At 44.0% G+C, this 22,088-nt stretch overlaps 1 protein-coding gene across 3 annotated transcripts in view; it reads left to right on the top strand.

Annotated features, from left to right (window-relative positions):
• KCNAB1 (potassium voltage-gated channel subfamily A regulatory beta subunit 1) overlaps positions 1–22,088 on the top strand; it is a 245,173-nt gene that overhangs the window by 167,501 nt on the left and 55,584 nt on the right. For all 3 annotated transcript variants that reach the window (XM_075937758.2, XM_006123474.5, XM_006123476.5), the window contains 4 exons: positions 36–73; positions 6,550–6,629; positions 12,025–12,069; positions 18,009–18,053. In XM_075937758.2, coding sequence (XP_075793873.2) covers positions 36–73; positions 6,550–6,629; positions 12,025–12,069; positions 18,009–18,053 — 208 coding nt within the window. The remainder of the gene's footprint in view (positions 1–35; positions 74–6,549; positions 6,630–12,024; positions 12,070–18,008; positions 18,054–22,088) is intronic.

Raw genomic sequence — 22,088 nt, 5'->3', positions numbered from 1 at the left:
TCCTTAACAGTAACAAATGATTTTATTTTTTCTAGGGACATGGGTCACATTTGGAGGTCAAATTTCAGATGACGTAAGTAATGTTTGGTTAAAGTAAAACTCATAAATTGAACAAATGTTTTGTACAAGCAAGCCGGAGACAGCAGACTCTGCGGAGTCTATTTCTGTAACAGGAAATGACGAAGAATTATCATACTTAGGAACAGAAAGTCTGCACTTCTTCTGCATTTCACAAAGTCTTAGTAATTATGACATTTCCAAAGGTTAACTTTAATTAAAAAAACACCTTTCCATTAAAAAAAATATTTCAAACAGCTATGAAAAGAAGAATCAGCATTTACCACTGAGTAAGTAAGGAGAATCTGATTGTTCCCACAGTAGAAGTATGAACCTTTTTTCATAATGTAAGTAATCCAGTACAGCCATAAATATAGGCACAATGTCAGCTTATAATGAGGTGGCAGATAGATTTTGACATGAAAAGTATAGATAAAACAACTAAAAATATCCTTGGGCTTTCCACTGTCAACACTGACTCTTGGCTATCACAGATGGCTCTTAATCTCTGCTAATAACCTCTTAAAGGCACCGCATAACTAATGTATTTTACTAAGCTTTGCAAACTTCATGGACCTGAGTCATCCATAACAAAAACTTGCAGCAGCCTCACTTGAATTACCAAGACAGAGAAATTGAAATAACCTTTGCAGAAGGAGAGAGGTATTGTGTGTTAAGATGTAGAGAGGTTTTTTTTTAAGAGAGAGAAACCATTTTATCTTCCAAATGGTATGTAAGGCTCAGGCTTTTAGTCATCCCTGATCTTGATCATTTAAAAATTCCTCATGCCTTCTGGGGTTTGTTTTTTCATAGTGAGCCTATCAGCTAAAACTAGGGTTGGGCCTAAATGAAAATCCAAGATCTGAACCTCTGTTTCTCCACTTTCACATTTTGGGATAGTTTGGATCTGGACTTTGCAATGCAGGTCCATCTCTAGCAATGTTCCCTCTAATTTGTTCCATCCATGTGTGGAAAACATTTTGCTATGTGCACTGAGGCATGTATGGATGTGCACCAATAGAAATGTATGATGCTTTCTGTGGGTGCCCAGCTAATCAGCTGAATCTCTCTTGGGTGGCTGCCCAAGCGCTCAGCTTGCAAGGAACATTGGTCTAGTTAAAATCAAATCTAAGTAAAACCATTTGAACGGGTGCTATCAGTTTTATAGAACTCCTACCTTGGCATTCTGTGAGTCAGCCAGTCTGATCTTTGACATTTAAGTCAGGGGACAATGGGCTGAGCTCATCTCTGGGTGATGTGCATTGACTTCTGGAATAAGCCTACTGGATATATCTGGCCTGATCTGTTTTGCACTCTCACTTAGTTAAATGTGGTCATTTAAAAACATTTTAATATAGGGGGAAATATCAGTTTCAAAATACTGATGCAACATTGGTTCAAGTCTATCCCAGGTTGGTACCAGCCCATCATTGTTATTAGATAGCATCTCAATGGCCATTGTGAAGTAGATTGGTGGTCTTGATACTTATTTTTAGATGCCAGGTGTCCATGTCAGTCACCATCATGTTTGATGCTAATTTGCATTCTACCAAGGACTAATTGAACCATGAACTGAACTCCTCTGTCATCGCTAGAGAGTTGTCATATTGGCAGAATCACATGAGGAAGTTCACGTTGCTGTGCTGGATCTGTCCTGTGGATCAGTAGAACACTTGGGTCTCCTAGGCTGTCAACCCAGCATATTTCATAAGTGATTAATTCACCAAAAATCAACAAAAATGGAAACCCTCCCTTCTATAAATTTTAGGAATCAGAGCATTAAATGGAAAACAATGAGGTTTTTAGTATCCTATGGAATTTACTGCGGAATTATATCCCTTGTAATAGAATGTTATAAGAAGATTAAAAAACATAAGAACTGTATTCTTTGTAAATTGCATTCCCATAGATTCACAGACTAGTATCCATAGAAAACTATTACATTTCTATTGGTTTCATTTCTAGTAACTGTAAAAAGATTTTTCATTCTGGAGATATCTAACTGCTTGTGGTGAAGAGGCATTGGAGATCCTGTATTGTTTTCCCTGTTCTTTTTTAGTTGCTTTTGCCACTGCCCTTCTTCCCCTGTTTTTCCTATTCTCTTGCTCACTCTCTTGGCTTTTCATCGAATCCTGACATCAGCTATGCAACATTCTTCCAAGGCTGTCTTGTCTAAGGAGTAAGGATCCAAATGGATGACATCCTTGACTAGAATATGAACCAGAGTCCAAGCAGCTGTTGTCATGCTCAACTTGCCAGCCACAGCATCCACTGCAGTGCCCCAGTGTTCCAAAAACATCCCCAGTGACCACATATCCCCCACCTTTTCCATCCTGTCTCTCCTCCATTTTGCCTCTATATTAAAAAGAGGATAACTGAATGTCCTTCGTGCATCATGACTGAGAGTAAAATTAATTTTCTTTGTTTATCAAAGATTGTTAATAAAAACAAGAGATGCCGATATATTAACTCCCAGAGGAGAGAGACTTTAATAGGGTCTATCTAAATTTGTTTTGCATTATCACTCAATCACAGTTTCAATATAAATGCTTGTTTTACTTCTGTGCTCTTTTTATGTGTTTAAATAGTCAACTTTCATCTTGCCTGAATGGTTTTTGGAGTTTGCAAAGGAGCTAAGTAAAGCCAAGGCTCTTGTACAAAATAACTATTTTCCTATAACTGCTAAATGTTACAGGGAAAGTCTTTAAACGCTTTCACTCGGTAGGCTTTGAGATCACCAGTTGGAGAACAGATTTGATCCTAAAGGCCTATAGATTTATTTATGTGCAGCCCAAGCCAGACCTTGGCGTATATGGTGTATGTGAAAAAATGCAGTATAATGATGCATACAACTCTCATCATCACTTCCCATCAAGCAGTATCAGTGACCCCAAGAGGACCAGAATGTCCTTTCTGCACAGTGTGTGATTTGTGATCTCCATCAATCTAGTGAGCAGAGTGCAAAGGTGGGTCCTAAACCTGGACTCCAACATGCTGACTAGGGCATGAGCTTCTCTTTACATGCAGGAAAAGTTGCCATTGGTTTCAATAGGACTACTCAGGTGCACGATGTTATTTCTGCAGGGTTGAGCCTGTGCTTGCAGCTTGCTACCCCTCAGCTTTTTAATCTGACACTCCATCGTTTTAAAACGTGTTGTAGTCGTGTGTTTGGTATCAGAGTGGAAGCAACATTGTGACAGGTTGGAGTTTTGAATAAGTTAAGAAACAAATACCCAATTCTGGAAAGTCCTACTGTCCTAACATTCTATTTGTGTCCACTTGTGATTGTAATTTTTCAGTGCTTGGGAGTTCATCCTCAGTCTCTGAAGTTTGCTCTTCTGAGAGCACATTTTCTGATCTCTCAATTTAAGAAAACAAATCAAATTTATACTGTAAATATTCTATACAGTATGTATATGGTATGCTCAGTTGAGGACATATTGAAATAGTAGATGCATCTTACTTTGTCTCATATTCTGACTCGGGTGGACAGGAATATATGATCAATATTCCCAGAGCTGAGTAGTGATTTGGGGGGTGGGAGGTCCAACCTGAGACTCTATAGAAGATGACAGGAGCTCAGCACTTACTGGAAAATCAAGCCTTTTTAAGGTGTCACAACCGGGGCACCAAGAATCAAAGTGCCCAAAATCACTAGACACTTTTGAAAGTCTTGTCTGTGCGTTCCTTGGGGTCCATGCATAAGCATACTGACTTCATAATCCCTCTGCCTGTGACATGAAATTAAGTTCCTAAGAGAGGATTGCCAGGTTTTGGAGCAGAAGAAATTTGATTCTTCCTAACACTGGGCAGCTCTACTAACTGGACTACTGAGCCAGCCAATTTTACATTTCACAATCCATTTCAGTCATAAACCAATTAACTGTATAAGTAACCAGGACTGGCTGTGGTTGTGTGAACTACTTGCATTAAAACAATTGTTTTCCTTTAGAAAATGGGAAGAGTTTGAACTGCTAGCTCCTCTCTATCCCTCTTTTTTGCTGGCCAGAGCTCTGTGCTTGGTTGCAGCTGCTCTCCATTGAAGCATGGGATGTTTTCCAAGGACTGCAGCAGTGATTTGAAAATGCCGCACTGTATTGTATAGTCAGTTAAAATGATTATCAAAGTAAGGCAGTGTACAATCAATGCACCACTGCAGTGCTGCATGGAACGAGGCTTACAGGATCGATCGGCAAAGGCTTCCCCAGCCGACAGATCCGCGTCTAGTCTGCCGCGCTGTGCCGGATCAGCTGATCGTCGGCACAGTGTGGCAGCCATGTTTATTTTAATGAAGCGGGGATTATTTAAATTCCTGCTTCTTTGCCTATGTCGGGTAGACTAGTTTACATGGCTCCATCGACGGAGCCATGTAGTCTAGACATACCCATACTGGAGTTCCAGATGGAGTGTGACCCATGCGCTTCTGAGGGAGAGCTGTACAAGGAAACCTCTGCAGTGAGGAACACAAGTCTGCAGCAGATCAGCAGCTGAAGGGAAGGATTCTTTCCCCCACTTCCCTACAGAGCATCCAAGCACACACACTGAGTTTTCAGACTGAATGCTGACTGCCAGCCCCTTAGTAATGCTGTTGAAAATCTAGGGAAACTTCACTGCCTTCAGTAGAATTATGCTGGATTTATACCTGCGAAAATGAGAACAGTATTTAGCCTTGTGCTATGTGCCTGTAACATCTTATGTTGGTGCATAGGCACAATGGGACAATTTAAGGACATACCCATAATTTGTCCTTAAATAGGGTAAGTCCTCAATTCCATTGTTTTGTGGTATGTGCTGCACTGTTTACAAATTAATTCACTTTAATGTATCAGTGCACCTGTAAAACAAGCACACAACTTTTGTTTGGCTATCTTGAGCCTACTGCTGCTAGTACTGGGCAAGTTACAAACCCTTGAAAAACAGAATTTGTACAATTGACATGCTGATGCCACTGGGTGTTGTTATAATAAATCCCACATAAAAATTATCTATAACCATTTGTGATACCTGTAATTAACTCTGTGAGCATTCTCAAATGCCTACTAGTGGTGAGAAATTACCTGACTTCCATCAACCGACTATTAAATATGTATAGTTTATGCCAATCACCATGACCTGATTTTATGTTCACTCTGGGGACCAGATTTACTTTGGGGGCAATTACATTGGCTTCAGTGGAGACACAGCAGGACTATGGCTGCTGTGTTTTACAAAAATCCAAAGTGGCATTTTGGCAATATATGCAAATTCTATCCCACCATTGGGGAACTTATTTTGTGCTCTGCCCCTATCAGATCTAGCAACACCAGGCTAAATCAAGGGAGACATCCAGGGAACGTATAGATGCTGCAGAGGTTGACGGTAGTGAGTTAGGTGGCATGCTTCCCTTGTGTCAGTACTGAACCAGTGCACCAGTATATGTTAGGAGATGCTGCTCTGTTAGAGGTGCTATCTTTTGAATACAATATGAAGCCAAGAGATATGGAAGTATCCTTGCATTTCGGGCTTATTCTGTGGGCAATGTAAAGCTGTATCACTTGAGCAAGGAACCAAATGGGCATTGTGCCCTCCCCCCAGGATTCCACAGCACCTAATGGGTCACCTCCTGTGCTCTTCTCTGCAGGCTGGCTGGGAGAATGTTTCAAGGCTATGCACCTTCAGCCCTTTTTGCTGGCCCATCAGCATGGGGAATTCTCCCCTCCCAAGATATGTTGAGGCCCTAACATACTATAGTCATTAATGGTAACATTTCCTATTTGGTTCTGAGTGCAAGTCAAGGTGTTAAAACTGTTCTGTAAAGCCCTGTTGGGGTAATGTCCCAGCTACCTAACACTGCCTCTCCACTCGCATGCTTCTGTCACTTGAAATCTCCTGAAGATGCTTCTTCAGCCCCTAGATGTGAATAACTGTGGGATGGAGTCAGGGCACTGAGAATGGTGGGCCTTTGACTCTGGAACGTGCTTGTACAACTATTTGTCACAGCCTGTCTTCTGGCCTCCTGTTGTCTGAACCCAGTAGCGGGGACTCCGGAATTACAGACAGGTATCTATGGGAGGCAGTAGATTCTAGTATGTTTGCACTTGCACTGAGTGACTCTGATTAAAGCACTATGCAGCTAAAAACGAATCAATACACTTGGGCATGTGTCTGACTTTTGGATAACAGAGTTTTAATTAACAGTAGTTCAGATAATCACGTTTTGACAATAATGACACGGGAAAGCTCCAACACTGTCAATAAAGTAATTGGATATTGCCACAACTTTGCACATCCTGGGACAGATATGTTAACTGCACTGCTCCTTGGTGGGACAAAGGGCTAAGATGCACCAGCTACCTTATTTGGCATTGTTGGCTGTGGGGACTTACAGTTGTGCCAGATTGGATTCCAAGGTCATTGTCCTGTTCCTTGGACCAGATGGTGAGTAGCATGCCACGCATGCTGGGGTTGTTTCTGCATCCACTTGACTAATCGTAGGTCTCCGTCTTCCCTAAGGTTGCTGAACAGCTAATGACAATCGCTTATGAGAGTGGAGTAAATCTCTTTGATACAGCTGAGGTGTACGCAGCAGGGAAGTAAGTGCATGTCTTGCTCAATGTGTTGGAGTATTTTACCAAGTCAAGTTTCACTTTAACTACCTATTTATTTGCTGCCAACCTCACTCAGCCTTTAAAGCAGTACAACAACAGAAATGTATTGAGTTCTGTTTTCAGTTAATCTGATGTAAATCTGGAGTACCCATATTGATTTTTGTAATTTGATTCATGTACATGTTTGATCCCCAATGCCTTAGTACCCCCACCCTGTTACAAAGTTATTGAACTTCACCCCAATTTTATCTTTCTGGAGAATTGTAAGTATTTGGGGTGCCCTCCAAGAACTTTGTAAAATTGGGGTGTAACTTATACCCAGGGTAACAATGTGACACACAATGTATGAAAATCAAGTCTTTTCTTTCATAGTGCTTCATGTTTTTTCCTCTCCTGTTTGCTAGAGTTCCCTGGGGGTTTGTTAAGGTTTGGACATACCATACAGTACAATGAGCAAAGCTCAGGTTTGCAGACTTTAACAAGTCGTTCAGCCAACTTGGTCCCAGATCTCCTGATCTGGCAATTGGATGTGAAAATTTGCTACTCCCCTCCATGTGAAACACTCACCATCCCACTGGGATGAGTTTTGCTCTACTCCACACCCTGCCTATAATGACACCTGACTAAAAACTATATTTCTAAAAAACAAACCAACGCTTTTTATATAGAACCTCATATTTTCTATGAGAGAGACTGGGATATCTGTGTGCTTTTCCCCTCTTTCCTCTCTCAAGCAGGTACCTGTACTCTTGCCAGGAATGTAGGGTACTTGGCTGCATTTATCCCCATTTCAGCTTGAGCAGGGAACAAAGAGGGCTCCACATGCAGGGCCACCTCTGAAAGAGTGATTAATCACTTCTGCAAGGCCTCCAGCCCTGGCCATCTTTAAGCTGAGGAGGAGGAGGTGTTTGCCCAGTGTCAGTCATTAGGTAGTTACACCGGTGCCATTGTGTAAACAAAGAGGAAAGTGGGCCCTTGCCCAGAAATTTTAAATAACAAATCAAAGAGAGAGAGAGAGAATGAATATTATTTTTTAGCAAGAATTTCACACTTTTTTTTGTGAACGATCATGTGCCAATTTTACACCAGCTGAGATTCCAGCTCAGTAGCCACACTGAAGAAATAGAGACCCTATTTTGGGGTCCCATTCACAAGGGAGAGAACTGGATCAGGCTAACAAATCTAAATGTGTTGCTAGTACTTCACATGTACCCCCACTCTGTGCATTTCATTATAGATGTATGGAGAAACGCATCCAGAATAAATGAAAAGTCAGCATACCTCTTAATGGTGATTAACAGCTCATGATGCTGATGGTATTAAAATCCTGATACAAAATGTCAAGGAAATGGCTTTTATGGAAGGAGGACTAAGGCTCTTAATGCCACGGCTTAATTAAAAGGGGAGGGGGGAGATTCTCTACAAATATTAATCACTCAGGGTATGTCTACACTACAGTGTTATTTCAAAATAGTTAATTCGAAATAGCTTATTTCGAAATAACACATCTACACACAAAATGCATTTTGAAATAGCGTTTTGCTATTTTGAAATAGAGTGTCCATACTGAGTGGACGCTGAATCACCTTGAAGGCTGGCCAGAACCAGGTCCGGCAGGACGTCAGATCAGGAGTTTATTTGTGTGGCTGCTGCCTGACACTATTTGAGGGTTGTGCTTAAAGGGACCCCACCCAGGGCAGCTGGTTCTCTGGTTTACCTGCTCGCTTGCCTACCTCTGAGGGACAGCAAAGCATTTTGTCTCTGCGTGCTCTGATTGCCCACACTCGGGACAGCACAGCACTCTGCAGCATAGAGCCGGAACTGCCCCTGGGCACTCTGGCGTTTCTCGTGAATGCGTTGCTGTGAGCCTGGCTGCACTTTCTGCAGGCTGCCAAACAGGAGGTCCATTGGGGGGCTGTCAGTATCCAGAAGGCTCTACAGGAGAGCTTCCACCCTGAGGAGCACTAAGAGCCTCCCTGGTCTGCCCCACTGGAGGCTTGTGCCTCATTCCTCCCTCACGTCCTTCCACTTACTCCTCCCTAACCCCCCTTCCTGATGTCAAATAAAATACACGTATTTTCATAAACACAAACTCTCTTTATTTAACAAAACGGGGGGGAGGGTATGAAACTCTGCTGAGACTGGAGAAAGGAGGCAAGAGAGTGCGTGAGGGGAGGGGGAAAACCTGGGAGAAAGAAGCAAGCTGGAAGGGGAAGCTCAGGGTTGGGGGCTCACTGGACCAACTTGATTTTCATGCGAACCTGCTCCTGGGTTCGCATGTGGTCTTTGGTGGCCAGGTTGGCAGCTATCCTGCCATAGATGGCCACGTTCCTCCGTCTAGTGCAGAGATCATGGACGTTGAGGGTATCCCCCCCAAACCTGAGTAAGGTCCACCCTGATCTCCACCCTGGATAAGGAAGGTGCCCGCCTTCTCCAGACCCTGGCAGACTGCTCCTGGGGAGTGGTGGAGGGCTGGCTGTCAGTGGCTTACTGGCTCATGTTTTGGGGCCACTGAGTCGGGGCAGTGATTGCTGGCTCTGGGTAGGCAGGCTTGGAGCTGGCACAGGCACTGTGGCCAGAGTCTACCCCTTTAAGGGCTCCGGGGAGGGAGAGGAGTGTTCTTGGTTGAGGCTGGAGTGGCCACCAAGGCACCCTGGGAAGGCTGGAGGCCCCCTATTTCGAAATAAGTGTCTACACAGCACTTATTTTGCATTAGCTATTTCAAATTTGGCGTTATTCCTCGTAGAATGAGCTTTACCAAATTTGAAATGAGCGCTCCACTATTTCGAATTTATTTCAAAATAGCGGTTTGGCTGTGTAGATGCTCGTAAGGTTAATTCGAAATAACGGTTGTTATTTTGAATTAACTTTGAGGTGTAGACATACCCTCAGTTCTTTTGGGTTAGTTTGTGACATCACAGCCCATGCTAAGTAAGGGGAAGTGTGCAACTCTGTTACGCTAGCTGGAGACCAAGGGATGGATTGTGACTCTGAAAGTCACAATTCTTTACCTGGTCATTCCCTTGGCTCTGGGCTGAGCAGTAAACTGCTGTTACTCTGCAGCTTACTTCTCTTTCTATGCCAGCTCAGCTCCGCTGCTCAGCCTTGGAGGGGGAGGAGCCAAGTTTCTGTCCATGCCCTGCCCTCTCACTGTTTTCCCCCGTCATCCCACATCCTTAGAGGAAGGGAGCATCTTATGCCTCCTTCATCCCTTGCATCAGCACAGTTAAATCGGTGCAACTTTCTTCTTTAGACAAGCCATTAGACCAGAAGCAGATACTTTAGAGAGAGCGCATTTCCCCTCATTCTCTAGTACAGTGGTTCCCAACCTTTTTGAGCATATGGACCCCTTTTCGATCTATGCAAATTTTATAGACCCCCAACACTATAACTATTTTCAAACATTCCATTGCTTGATAATCATTTGAGATGTATAATAGTTCATGTTATCTAAACAAATATAGTAGTATTGAGAGAGAATACGGGTGTCCACATTGAACTGTAACCACTTTGAGGTGCCATATATCTTTATTGAATGGTTGGAGTGGAGTGACGCATTCACGTAACATGATCATTTCAAAAAGAGAGAAAAAATGGTAAAAAGTGACTGACCATTTATAAGCCAACTCCAGAGGACAGTCACAGCTTGTCAGCTTCAGCACAGGCTGAGGGACGGGCAGACTGCAGGGCATGGAGCGTCTCAGCTCCCATTGGCTGCTGTTTGCTGTTCACAGCCAATGGGAGCTGAGAGGCTCTGTGCCTCCATGCAAACGAATGCAGACTCTGCAAGCAAACAAGTGTCCCAGCAGAGTCCACAGCACTTCCCAGAGCAGCAGGGTAAACTGCTGGTGCACTGGGACTTTTTATCCAGATGGAACATCTGCAGGCTTGGAGGCTGTCAGCTCTCTGTCCCTGCCTTTCCCTGTTCTGGGTCAAGGGGAGTGGCAGGAAGCAGCAGCCGGCATATCCCTTGGCCCATGTTGCTTCCTGAGCTTCTGCCCCCTACATCCCTTGCCCATCCAGGGAGGATATGGCGAGGAGGCTCTCCTGTCCAAAGGCAGCTCCTGCCCTGGCACTCCACCCTTGGCCAGGCACGGAGCCCTCAGGGAGAAAAAAAAGGAAAAGAAAAGTAAGGATTGGGCCCACCACAGGCCTGGAACGTAAACAGCAGTGCAGCTGGCAATGGGAGGACGGATGGTTGCGAACAGCAAGCCTCAGGTGAGAATCACCTGGTGGAAAGTCCCAGTCCCACGGTGGTCCCAATCCTTACTTTTAAACTTTCCATGGACCGTTGCAGACCACCAGGAGTCTGCAGACCACAGGTTGGGAATCCCTGCTGTACTACAAATAAATTCTCAGTCTAGTCTCCCTGTTTCTTCCAGAAACTAAGCCCTAAAAAGGGCTTTCATCCCCCTAGTTTGCTGCTCAGTATGTGCTCCCCTTCAGTTCATTCTGTATTTTCAGTTTCTTGCATGCACAAAATGACCTGGAGCTGACTTAGCGTGCACACCCAAAATATAGTGGGTTAGATCCTGGCCTTTGTGAAGGCAGTTTTGTACCACTCAGCTTTAAACTGACTAATTTTAAAAAGAACAAAGTCCTACTTAGAGTTGTGTTTTGGCTGGTTATGCCCTGAAGCACAATGGGGCTGAAGGAAGCGCACACAGCCATCAATGCATGCTTCCAGGCAATGCTGGTAAAGGTAGTCTGTGCTGGTCATTCTCCCATTTGGGGGTAAAAGGCCAATTTCCCTCCTCCACATCTCCCTGTGCAGACCCACTAGCAATGTCACTTTAGCTGCGCAGTACTCAAGCAGGCTCATGTGCAGTTTCTCTGCTGCATGGGTTGCCCGTCCAACTGAATGACATTTCTGCAGTGTTTGGGCAATACAGGCTGGTGCAAGACAGTTAAGGGTTTGGCTTACAATTTTCTGCAGCCGTTTTGGTAGACATTCTATAGCTAAACTGAAACTGCAGTGTGTTTCTGCCCAATCAACATGACTCTGCTGACATTTGGAGAGGGGAGAAGTGCTACAATTAAAAACCAATTCTTTGACTCACATTTGACTTTACAAGTGTGACATTTATTACATTGATTCTGTTTAGCACAGACACTGGATTGTTAACTTACAACTTTGCTGCATAAAGGCAGTGCAAAAAGGCACATTAAGGTCAGCAGGAACATGGGGCAATAAGCCGTTTTTCAATGTTTTAAGTGGGAAAAAATAAAAGTTGAATGTGAGCAGATTTTTTTTATGTTACATATTGGTGCTTATGGCAGAGAGTCCCAATGAATAATGGGTTTCATGATTTGTTTTATGGTCAGTGCATTCTAGTCTTTAAAGTGTTTTATACTCAAAGTGCATTTTTTCCCTCCCCAGGGCTGAGGTGATTCTGGGAAATATAATCAAGAAGAAGGGCTGGAGGTACTGTATAGATTTTTGGGACCTGATGGTTATTGCAATTGAAATCAATGATAAAATTCTCTTTTATTTCAGTGGAAGAAGGTCAGCACCAGAGAACATATCTAAATTCTTTTTTTTAAATAGCTTTTTTAACATTTGCTGGAACCAGTGGCTGCTTGGAAAAACTGGCATAAACATAGACTTTACCTGTTTGGACTGTAATTTTCTATACCAGCTATCCGCCTCAGACTGAATTTTGGGGGGAGGAAGGGGAGATTCAGCCACTTTTGAGAACCAGGTTGGAAAAAATATGTTTTACTACGTTAGGAAAAGTTAGAAAATACCAGAATTAAGGTTGTCTAGGCAAATTAATTCAGCTCCCTTGTATGTTACATTATGATATCGTCTTTAATTACATCATTATCACAAGCCAAAGGATTAATGCCCACAAAACAGATATCAGACAAGATCACAAAGAGAAAACAGTTTCTTGCCACTTTAACCAGAAAGGACACTCTCTAAATGACTTAGCCACCTGCATTCTGCTACAAAGACCTTTTACATCTGCACTTGAAAGGGAATCCTCTGAACTGTCATTCATGTTAAAATTCGACACTTGCCAACAAGGACTTAACAAGAATTTGAACTATCTCACCCATTACCAAGACAGTGATAGAAATGTAGCCGTGTTAGTCTGGGGTAGTTGAAGCAAAATGCAGGACAATGTAGCACTTTAAAGACTAACAAGATGGTTTATTAGATGATGAGCTTTCGTGGGCCAATTTTCGTGGGCCATTACCAAGACAGTTTCCCCAATTATCACCTGTAATACCATTAACTCACAAACATCCCACTCTCCCTACCTTTAATATCAGCAATTCACAGACACTTACCTTCCTTCCTCCCCCTCCCCCGCATCCCCCTTCTGTTCTGCAATGTGATTTGTCCTTTTCATATTTGTTCATTTTTTTAATTGTATCCTTTGGTATATATGGTTGTGACTACTTTCTTCCACTATTTGATCTGAGGAAGTGGGTCTGGCCCACGAAAGCTCATCATCTAATAAACCATCTTGTTAGTCTTTAAAGTGCTACATTGTCCTGCATTTTGCTTCAACTACTCCAGACTAACACGGCTACATTTCTATCACTATCATTATCACATTGTTTTTTCCATAGGACCCCTGCCTACTTCAGTGCACAGTATGGGTCTGCACTGGTGAACAATCAAGTTGCACTGAAGGCAACTGTGGTCTGTAGATTTAGAAGCTGGAAAATGCAGTGAATGGGGCAGGGATTGCAGGAAGAGAAAGAATGGTCTCATGGTTAAGGCAGTTGAATGTTGCTCTGGAAAGCTGTTTTATCCCTGCCTCTTTAACAGAGTTTCTGTGTGATGGTGGTCAAATCATTTAAACCAGACTTTTCATAGGTGGTCTCTAAGTATGTGTTCCTCATTTTCTGGGTGCCTGGCTTAAGTTTTCTTGACTCTGCAATCTGAGCAATTTTTACCCCCATGTAACATTATATATATAAAGAGATAAAAAGCAAGAGGGGGTTTCTTTTTGGATGCTTCAAATGAGATCTAATTTAAATTATTCATTTCTGAATGTACCCTAGCATATACTTGTGTAATTTAAGTGACATTTACATGATCTTTAAAGATCTGCACAATCTGTCCTGTGCATTCCTCCACTAAGAAATAATCCCAATGGCACTCCAGTTCTCAACACATCAAATATAAGTATCCTTTAGTTTAATGATTATTCAGTAGAGACTCAGAGTGCTGCAGAACAAAGTGCAAAAGTACAGATAAAAAATCCTGTAACTGTTCTATATCTTTTCAGAATCTATGCAGGAATTTGAGTTAATAATTATTTTAATTTTAGATAAATCTTAAATAAAAAAGGGGACATTTTTTAAAAGGATCCCCATGCTGTATATATTGCCCTATGCTTTTGCTGCTCTGAACATAATTCAATGTAGGCACCCAAGGCAGTTTTTAAAAAGTATTTAGGTGCCTAATTCCCATGGCATTACAAATCTGTTGCCTATGTATGCATAAGTTCAGAACCTGTTCTTTTTTAAGTCGTGGCAGAAATCTCATTGATTTTACCAGGAACAAGCTCTTGTTCTTGAAAGCTTGCCCCCAAATTGTTCAGTATTATAAATGTAGTGGGGCTGCTTTATTCGAACTGTACATTCTCTGTGTGCATATTCAACAGAATTCGCTGTCAGCACGTGTGGCTGATGGTTGCTGAATTATTTTTTTATGTATATAAAACTATGAAACAAATTTTGCTCACTCTTCCTTGCTGCAGTCGTACAACTGATTGAAGTCAGAACAAAAATTCTGGGCCCTGTTCAATGTTAATTTAAATCATTGGGAACCTTTCTATCGACTAATGGCCTTTGGGTCAGGCCCCAGAAGAGAGGTTGACAAAGATTCTGGAGTATACATCAAACTATTTTCCAGCCAATAGATGCTTGTTTAATTTGTAACTTTTCTGCCAGCAGCAGCCCAGGGCCAGGTTCAATATGTAGGGGTTCCTCTCCATCCATCCCAGAACTGGCTTGAGCCCCCTCCCAGTAACCTGGGAAATTCATACAACACTTCTGGGAGGCAGTGCTTCCCCACTCGCAAGCGTGTGTGGAAAAGAAACTTTTAATAAAAGGGGAGAGAAGTAACATGGCATTAATTTGGGAAAACACCACAAACAAAGTTCATAACCAAAACCACGAGTAAACATCCCAGCTCAAGAAGGTTAGTCGATGTCCTTTTCCTCTCAAGTTCTCATGTCCAGCAATGTAAACATCTCCTTCACATGCCCAAACCTTCTCTGCATTAAGGATGTTAAATTTTGATTAACCAGCTAATCAAATAGTCGATGGAATTTCCACCAACTAGTTGATAAGGGGGAGGTGGGATGCTCGCTATCCCAGCTGCACTTCTGCCTTTTAAATGTAGTAAGAGCCACCGTGGCTCTTACTACATTTCAAAGGCAGAGGTGCAGCGGGGAACATGGGGTGAGCAGGGATTCAAGCAGTCCCCACTTGCCCGGTATTCCCCCTCTGTGCTTATGCATTTGAAATGTAGCAAGAGCCTGGGAGTCTTGCTACATTTCAAAGGCAGAGGTGCAGAGGTTGGGACCGTGCTATGCCTCAGCCTCCTCTGCCCCCCCACAGAGACTGTTGGGGGGGGTTCCAGCTTTTAAGCCAGCTCCCCCCAGCTCCTGCTCCCCCCCCTTGCTACCTCTCTCTGATAGAGGCAGCAAGGGAAGGGGGAAGTGACTAGTTGAGTTACTACTCGACTACCCAATAAGCATATGCATCCCTACTCTGCACCCCACTCAGTCGCTGCCCTTGGTCAGGGAAGACCAGAGTTCACAGGTGATCTGCAGAGTTCATCTCCCATCCTAAGTTGGGGGCGCGTGTAGGAGGCATCTCAGCCACTCCGCTGGTCACTTGCCATCCACCTGCTCACTGGCGCTGTCACACCTCGCCATCGCCACCCTGCTGCCTGCTCATCGCATCTTCCACTGGCTTGTGGGGGGTTTGGCTCTGGGCCAAACCTAGTGATTTCTGCTCTTAGCCCAAAGCACAGTCCAGCCAGAAGAGATTCCAGCATTCACTGGAGTAAATTTACATACAAAAGAGACTCTTTATGGAGCCTTTCTTTCTTGAAACAGTGGGGAGAAATAGCCTTACAGCACACCAGTCTTCCAGCACGCACCTGGAGGGCATGAAGCCTGCTGGCTCACCTTCCTCCCCGGCTTCATCTGTAGGACTTGTGAAAAGGGGCCTCTGTCCATCCAAGTTTATTTACACTGACAGGACCTCTCCTTTGAACAGAGTTAAACACAGACTGACTTTTCTGCATTCCCACACTAACTGCAAGCATTGGTGGGCATATCTTATAATTCCTGCATTTATTGCTATAACACCGTTTGTGACCTCTCCACAGCCAAATTGGTTACAATGGACAAAACACCTTCTAACAGCAAACTGAGTGAACTGTATTTACATAACCACACCCCGGATTTCCTTCCCATTCCAGCTGGCTGTAATGGAAGCATTGATTCAGACTCTGCTTACATCTTCTTTTGATTTTAGTATCTCAAGGTCTCTTTATTACTGCTTCTCACTGAAGTAGTTTCCTAACAGTAATTTACACCAGCTTCTTTTGGTGACATTTTCTACTACTTTCTCTCGACACAGCAGCATTATTGAAATTGCCAGAATAGTTTGTTGTTCATCATAACCAGCAGGGGTTCCTGTGGGTACTGTAATGCCTAAGTACTTAGCAGCAGCTACAGCAGAGCATGTGATTTTATAAATCCCTCATCTGTGGGCTTGAGAAATGAGCCTTTAAAAGCAGTGACTAATATGTTTTCTTTTCCTTTTCTGGGAGAGTTAAATGCTGTGCTGAACAGATCTGATTTTCCTCTCACTACCATCACTTTCACACTACAAGTCGAACCTCTCTAGTCCAGTGCTCTCTGGTCTGACAACATCTGTGGTTCAGCATGATTTTAGTTGGCTGGGTATCCACTTATCATGGGTGTGACCAAGTTTCGCATGATCCCAAAAAGTGTATATACAGTCACCATCCCTGGCTCTTGGTGTTCGGTGCTGTTACTTAGCTCTTATTTACCCCTCAATGTCTTCTAAAAGCCCAGTAAGCAGTGGAATTGTTGGTAATTCTGCTAGACAATATTGGCCTACTGTGGGTCAGCAAATGTTCTGATTCGGCAACAGTCAGATCTCAAAGGTGCTGGACTAGAGAGATTCAGTCTGTAGTGTAATTCCATTGATTTCAATGGAGTTCCAGTTGCTATATACAGTTGTGAGATGAGAATTAGCCCCTAATTCTTCAGGAAAATGCTAACTTTGCTTATACTTGAGTATAGATGTTATCTTACTGTACAGAGACCACCTTTGCATCTGCACCACAATGCCCTTTTATTGTGATCTCCCCATCACCACTATTATCTTTATGCACACTCGGCACAGTCAGTACCGGAAAAACAAACCGTTTAGCCCATGCTACAGTTCTCGCATGTACGGATCCCTGCCGCGGACGGTGGGGTGGGAGGACCCGGGCCCGCCCACTCTCCCAGGTCCCAGCCCAGGGCCCTAAGGCAGGGATGGCTCTTCCCTTCTTGGCTGACAGGGAGTCGCCCCTAAACACATCAGCCCATGGGCCACTCCTGGGCCCTGCCCTGGGCCACTTCCTACCTGCCTCCTCCGGCCCCTGCGTGCCTCCACCGAATCCCTGCAACCTCCCTCTTCCTGGGTGACTGTCGCCCTTTTGAATTCCCCACCGAATCCCGGAACTGCGCTGGTGACGCCTCCTCTGGGCCTCCCGGTGGCATCATTAGTTCGCGCCAATGTCCCTGGCCCGGCCTGCCTCCACTGCACCTGTGCCGGCTGTCTCCCCAACCCCAGACCAACTCTCCCCTGGGGTCTGCGCAGCCTTCATGGCTGCCTCCTCAGGGTGGGTCCCACTGACTTGCTCCGCCTCCCTTGGCTCCCTGGATGGCCGACCGATGAGGGGTTGCTTCACCCTGCCACCGGGGGGGAGGGGTTCCCGTAGTGTGGAGTTGCATCACCCCATCACACTTAGTTATTATGTTACAGTCCACATTTTGTTTACAATGTAACAAGATTGTATTGCACCATTGACCATCTACACTTGGACTGGAATAAGAAAGTGTATAGTTGTTCACTAGAAGCAATCCAAATGTAGAGTCATTGTTATGCATTTTGCTGTAGGCTAAAGTCAAGAACCTTGAATTGAAGGTCTCATTTGAAGATAGACCTTTGGACTTCTTTAGCTATAAATAAAAAGAAATTGCTACTTGGGCAGTGATACAACATCTGAAGAGGGATTTGTTTTAATTTTTACTCCATATGCCTATTAAAAACAAAACTGCAACCTATTTTTTTCTTTTTTATGCACAGGAGGTCCAGTCTGGTCATAACAACAAAACTCTACTGGGGTGGAAAGTAAGTTTTATAATTGTATTGTTACAGATAATACAGTTTAATTCTGCATGGCTTTATCCCCTTAAGGCAACTGAGTTATATGCAGGTTAGTGAATTCTCAAGGCTAATTTGTTCTCATTTGAAGAGGACTCTTAAAGAAGACAGTGTTCAACAAAGATACTGATGTGACATTAGACTCTAGCAAATAGCTCTACAAAGCATAGCCCAGCTGCACTCTTTAGATGTAAGGTAATTCCTTTAGATTGTTTGAGTGCAGTCTCTTAAATCCTCATTTCCAAAACATGGATGAAACCAGAAGTAGCACAACCAGTATAATACTCCCTAGGAGAAAAGCTGCCGAATCCTGCCAGTGTGGTAGCACTTTAACACAGTGATAAAAATATCTGGCTGACCCTAGCGGTTGAGTTGAGCTCACTCCCCACAGTGAGCTCAGATAAAAAAGACCATCTTGTTTGAGATAAAAATGGGCCATCTCTCTCTTACTGTTGAGCCAAATGAAAGAGAGTTCTGCGTGAAGCACAAATTTTACTGGCTGAATTTACTTCTGATGTGTTAGCAGTGTTTGAACTACTGATTAAATTATTAAAAGAGATTTAACAGGTTTTGCTTTTCAAATTCTGCACGAACATTCTGTCTGTCTGCTCAATCTGGACTACACAGTGTATTTTGAAACACTGAAATCAAAGGCTATCAGAGGGTACGTCTACACTACAGCGCTAATTCGAACTAACTTAGTTCGAATTAGCTTAGTTCGAATTAACTAATTCAAACTAACGCGTCTAGAACTAAAAACTAGTTCGAATTAGCGTTTTGCTGATTCAAACTAGCATGTCCACATTAAGTGGACCCTGAAGCGGGGTTAAGGATGGCCGGAAGCAGTGCCGGCAGGGCATCAGAGGAGGACTTAGAGCGTGGAGATGCTGTCTCAGGCTAGCCGAGGGCTGTGCTTAAAGGGTCCCGACCCCCACCCCAGACAGACAGTTCTCAGGGGTGCCCTGCTTGCAAACCAGTCCTGGCTTGGAGTGCCCGGAGTGCCCACGCTGGGCACATCACAGCACTCGGCCATCAGCCTGGCTGCACTTGCCGCAGGCTGCCATCTGGGGAGAGGGGGCAATTGGGGGGCTGCAGGAGAGGTTCCACCCCCAGAAGCCCGCAGAGCCAGCCCAGTCCTCCCCATCGGGGGCTCGTACCCCATTCCTCCCTCACCTCCTTCCAGTTACCCCTCCCTAGCCCCTTTTCTTGATGTACAAAATAAAGGACAATTGTGTTCAAAAATGGAATCTGTCTTTATTGAACAAAACTGGGGGAGACTGGGAAAAGGAGGTGGGAGAGGGGAAGAGAGAGGCTGGGAGAGGGGAGGGCAACTACAATGATCAGAGGTTGGGAACAGGTCCCATATAAAGAGAGGCTAAAGAGACTGGAACTTTTCAGCTTAGAAAAGAGGAGACGGGGGGGGGAGGGGGGAGACAGGATAGAGGTCTCTAAAAGCAGGGGTTGGATGGAGAGGGTGCATTCAGAAAAGTTCTTCATGAGTTCCCATAAAGAAGGACTAGAGGACACCAAAGGAAAGGAATGGGTAGCAGGCTTCAAACTAGTAACAGAAAGTTGTTCTTCACAAAGCAAAGAGTCAACCTGTGGAACTCCTTGCTGCAGGAGGCTGTGAAGGCTAGAACTAGAACAGAGTTTAAAGGGAAGTGAGATCAAGTCATGGAGGTTGGGTCCATGGAGTAGTCTTAGCCAGGGGGTAGGAGTGGTGTCCCCGCCCAAGGTTTGTGGAAGGCTGGAGAGGGATGGCACGAGACAAATGGCTTGGTCACTGTCTCCGGTCCATCCCCTCCAGGGTCCCTAGGGTTGGCCGCTGTCGGCAGACAGGCTACTGGGCTAGATGGACCTTTGGTCTGACCCAGGACGGCCATGGTAAGCTCAGGGCTCAGGGTCGGGGGTCTCAGTGGACCCCCTTGATTTTCATGCACACCTGCTCCTGGGTGGCCAGGCTGGCAGCTCTCCTGCCCTAGACGGCCACTTTCCTGTGCCTAGTGCGGAGATCGTGGACGAGGTCCACGATGTCCGCTCTAGACCAGGCGGGTGCCCGCCTCTTGCGGTCCCGGGCAAGCTCCCGGGAGCCGCCAGCCTGGTCCCGGGAAGAGGGGGAGGGCTGGGGGGCATCGGGTGGCTGGCTCGATCCGTGCCAGGTGCAGGGTCTGCTGGCTGGGTGCTGGCAGGCTTGTACCTGGCACGGGCACCATAGCCAGCCCGTGCCCCTTTAAGGGGTCCGGGGCCGAGAGGGGGACAGACGAGTTTCCCTGGTGTTGGCCAGAGTGGCCACCAGGGAAACCTGGGGAGGGCTAGCCTCCCACTAGTTTGAATTAAGGGGCTACACACCCCTTAATTCGAACTAGCTAGTTCGAACTAGGCTTAATCCTCGTAAAATAAGGTTTTCCTAGTTCGAACTAAGCGCTCCGCTAGTTCAAATTAAGTTCGAACTAGCGGAGCGCTAGTGTAGCGCCTATGAAAGTTAGTTCGAACTAACGTCCGTTAGTTCGAACTAACTCTGTAGTGTAGACATACCCAGAGTGTCTAAGAGAAAATATAAAGTTTAATCCTTATGTTACAAAAACTGCAACATCTGGAACTGGGATGTTTTCTTTGGACATTTTGTATAAAACAATAAAATGATTTTGTCATTTCACTGAAATTATTTACCATAAATTCTGAAGCTAGAGAGATAGGATATAGATTTTGTCTTCTCCAGCAGACACTGAATATAAATAAGCATATTGCATGCATTTGACTGCTATAGTGTTATATTAAAGGTCTTGTTTTACTTTGTGTCAAAGCTTCCCTTCAGACTCAAAATATGGTAGATATGCTACAAACACATACAAAATTAAACAGTCTGCAAGAAAGATTATAAAATGTTATATTGCCTCTAACTCTAGTTTAGATTTGAAATATGAGCCCATGAAAAGGATGCAATTTCTTGCTTTAGAAGTGAGAAGTCTACAGAATATACAATATGTGAAGACACTATGTCTTGTTTAATAATTCTGGGCCTGATCCCACAGTCCTTACTCAAAGAAAATTCCTATTGACTCAGATGGTTGTTGTCTCAATAAGGACTGCAATATCTCTGAAAGCCCATAGAATGTGTTTTACTACAGTTAATAAAACTGGCTGCATGTCTTCATTTGCAGGAAAAGCATTTCTCATATTTCAATAAGGTTGTTCTGAGGAGGCCAGTTAGGGTAGTGGGTTGGTTTAAATCTTATTCCATCAAATCTAATTGAGGCTTCTACTGGTTTTTTGCTTTACCTTTCAGTGGAACTTAACCACTGCATTCTGCCACTTCTAAAAGAATGGTAAATTGCACATCAGGTTGTACATTAATATAGAAAGGATGAATGTTACTGGGTTGTTATTGATATGAATGTTGTTACTTCTGGATGCTATTGTCTCTGGACAAGGCGATTCTTAAGATTTATGGGATCTTACTCAGTTCTATTAAACTAGTGCCCCTCTGTCCGATGGCAGCCGACGGGGGGCAATTTTTTAGAGATGCGATTTTATAATTTTTACCAACACACTAATGAAATATTTTAAAGCAAATTTTAAACTAAGGCCCTATAGACTAACACAGTAAATTCAGAAGCTGACAGTAAATACCTGAGATTGGCAAATGTCTGCAAATGACTTAATTACCACTTGAATGGCTCTTTCACAGCCTCATTGTTCTGTTTATAGGTCTGGCAGGCCTTTTCACTTTTAGAGTAACTAGATCTCTCCAGAGGAGGCAGAGCCACAGAACTGGGATAGCAAGAGGTGGGTGGATAGACATTAAGACCCAGTGGTGTCCCAAATTTTCAGGTGCCATACAAAACTGAGTATTCTGCATATGGGTAAGGATGACCCTGTTGGGGGACTCAGCTGTTTCTCTGTCTCATTTGTCAGATATTCAAAGCTTGTTCTGACTAGAATACAAAATTAGTAAATCTAAGAACATCAGTTCTTAAAGAGCCTTATCATAATAACAACACC

This window comes from Pelodiscus sinensis, chromosome 10 (genome assembly GCF_052426305.1).
Source record: "Pelodiscus sinensis isolate ZL-2025 chromosome 10, ASM5242630v1, whole genome shotgun sequence".
Lineage (NCBI taxonomy): Eukaryota > Metazoa > Chordata > Testudines > Trionychidae > Pelodiscus > Pelodiscus sinensis.
Note: the sequence above shows the minus strand (reverse complement) of the source record. Positions and strands in the feature narration are given on the sequence as shown.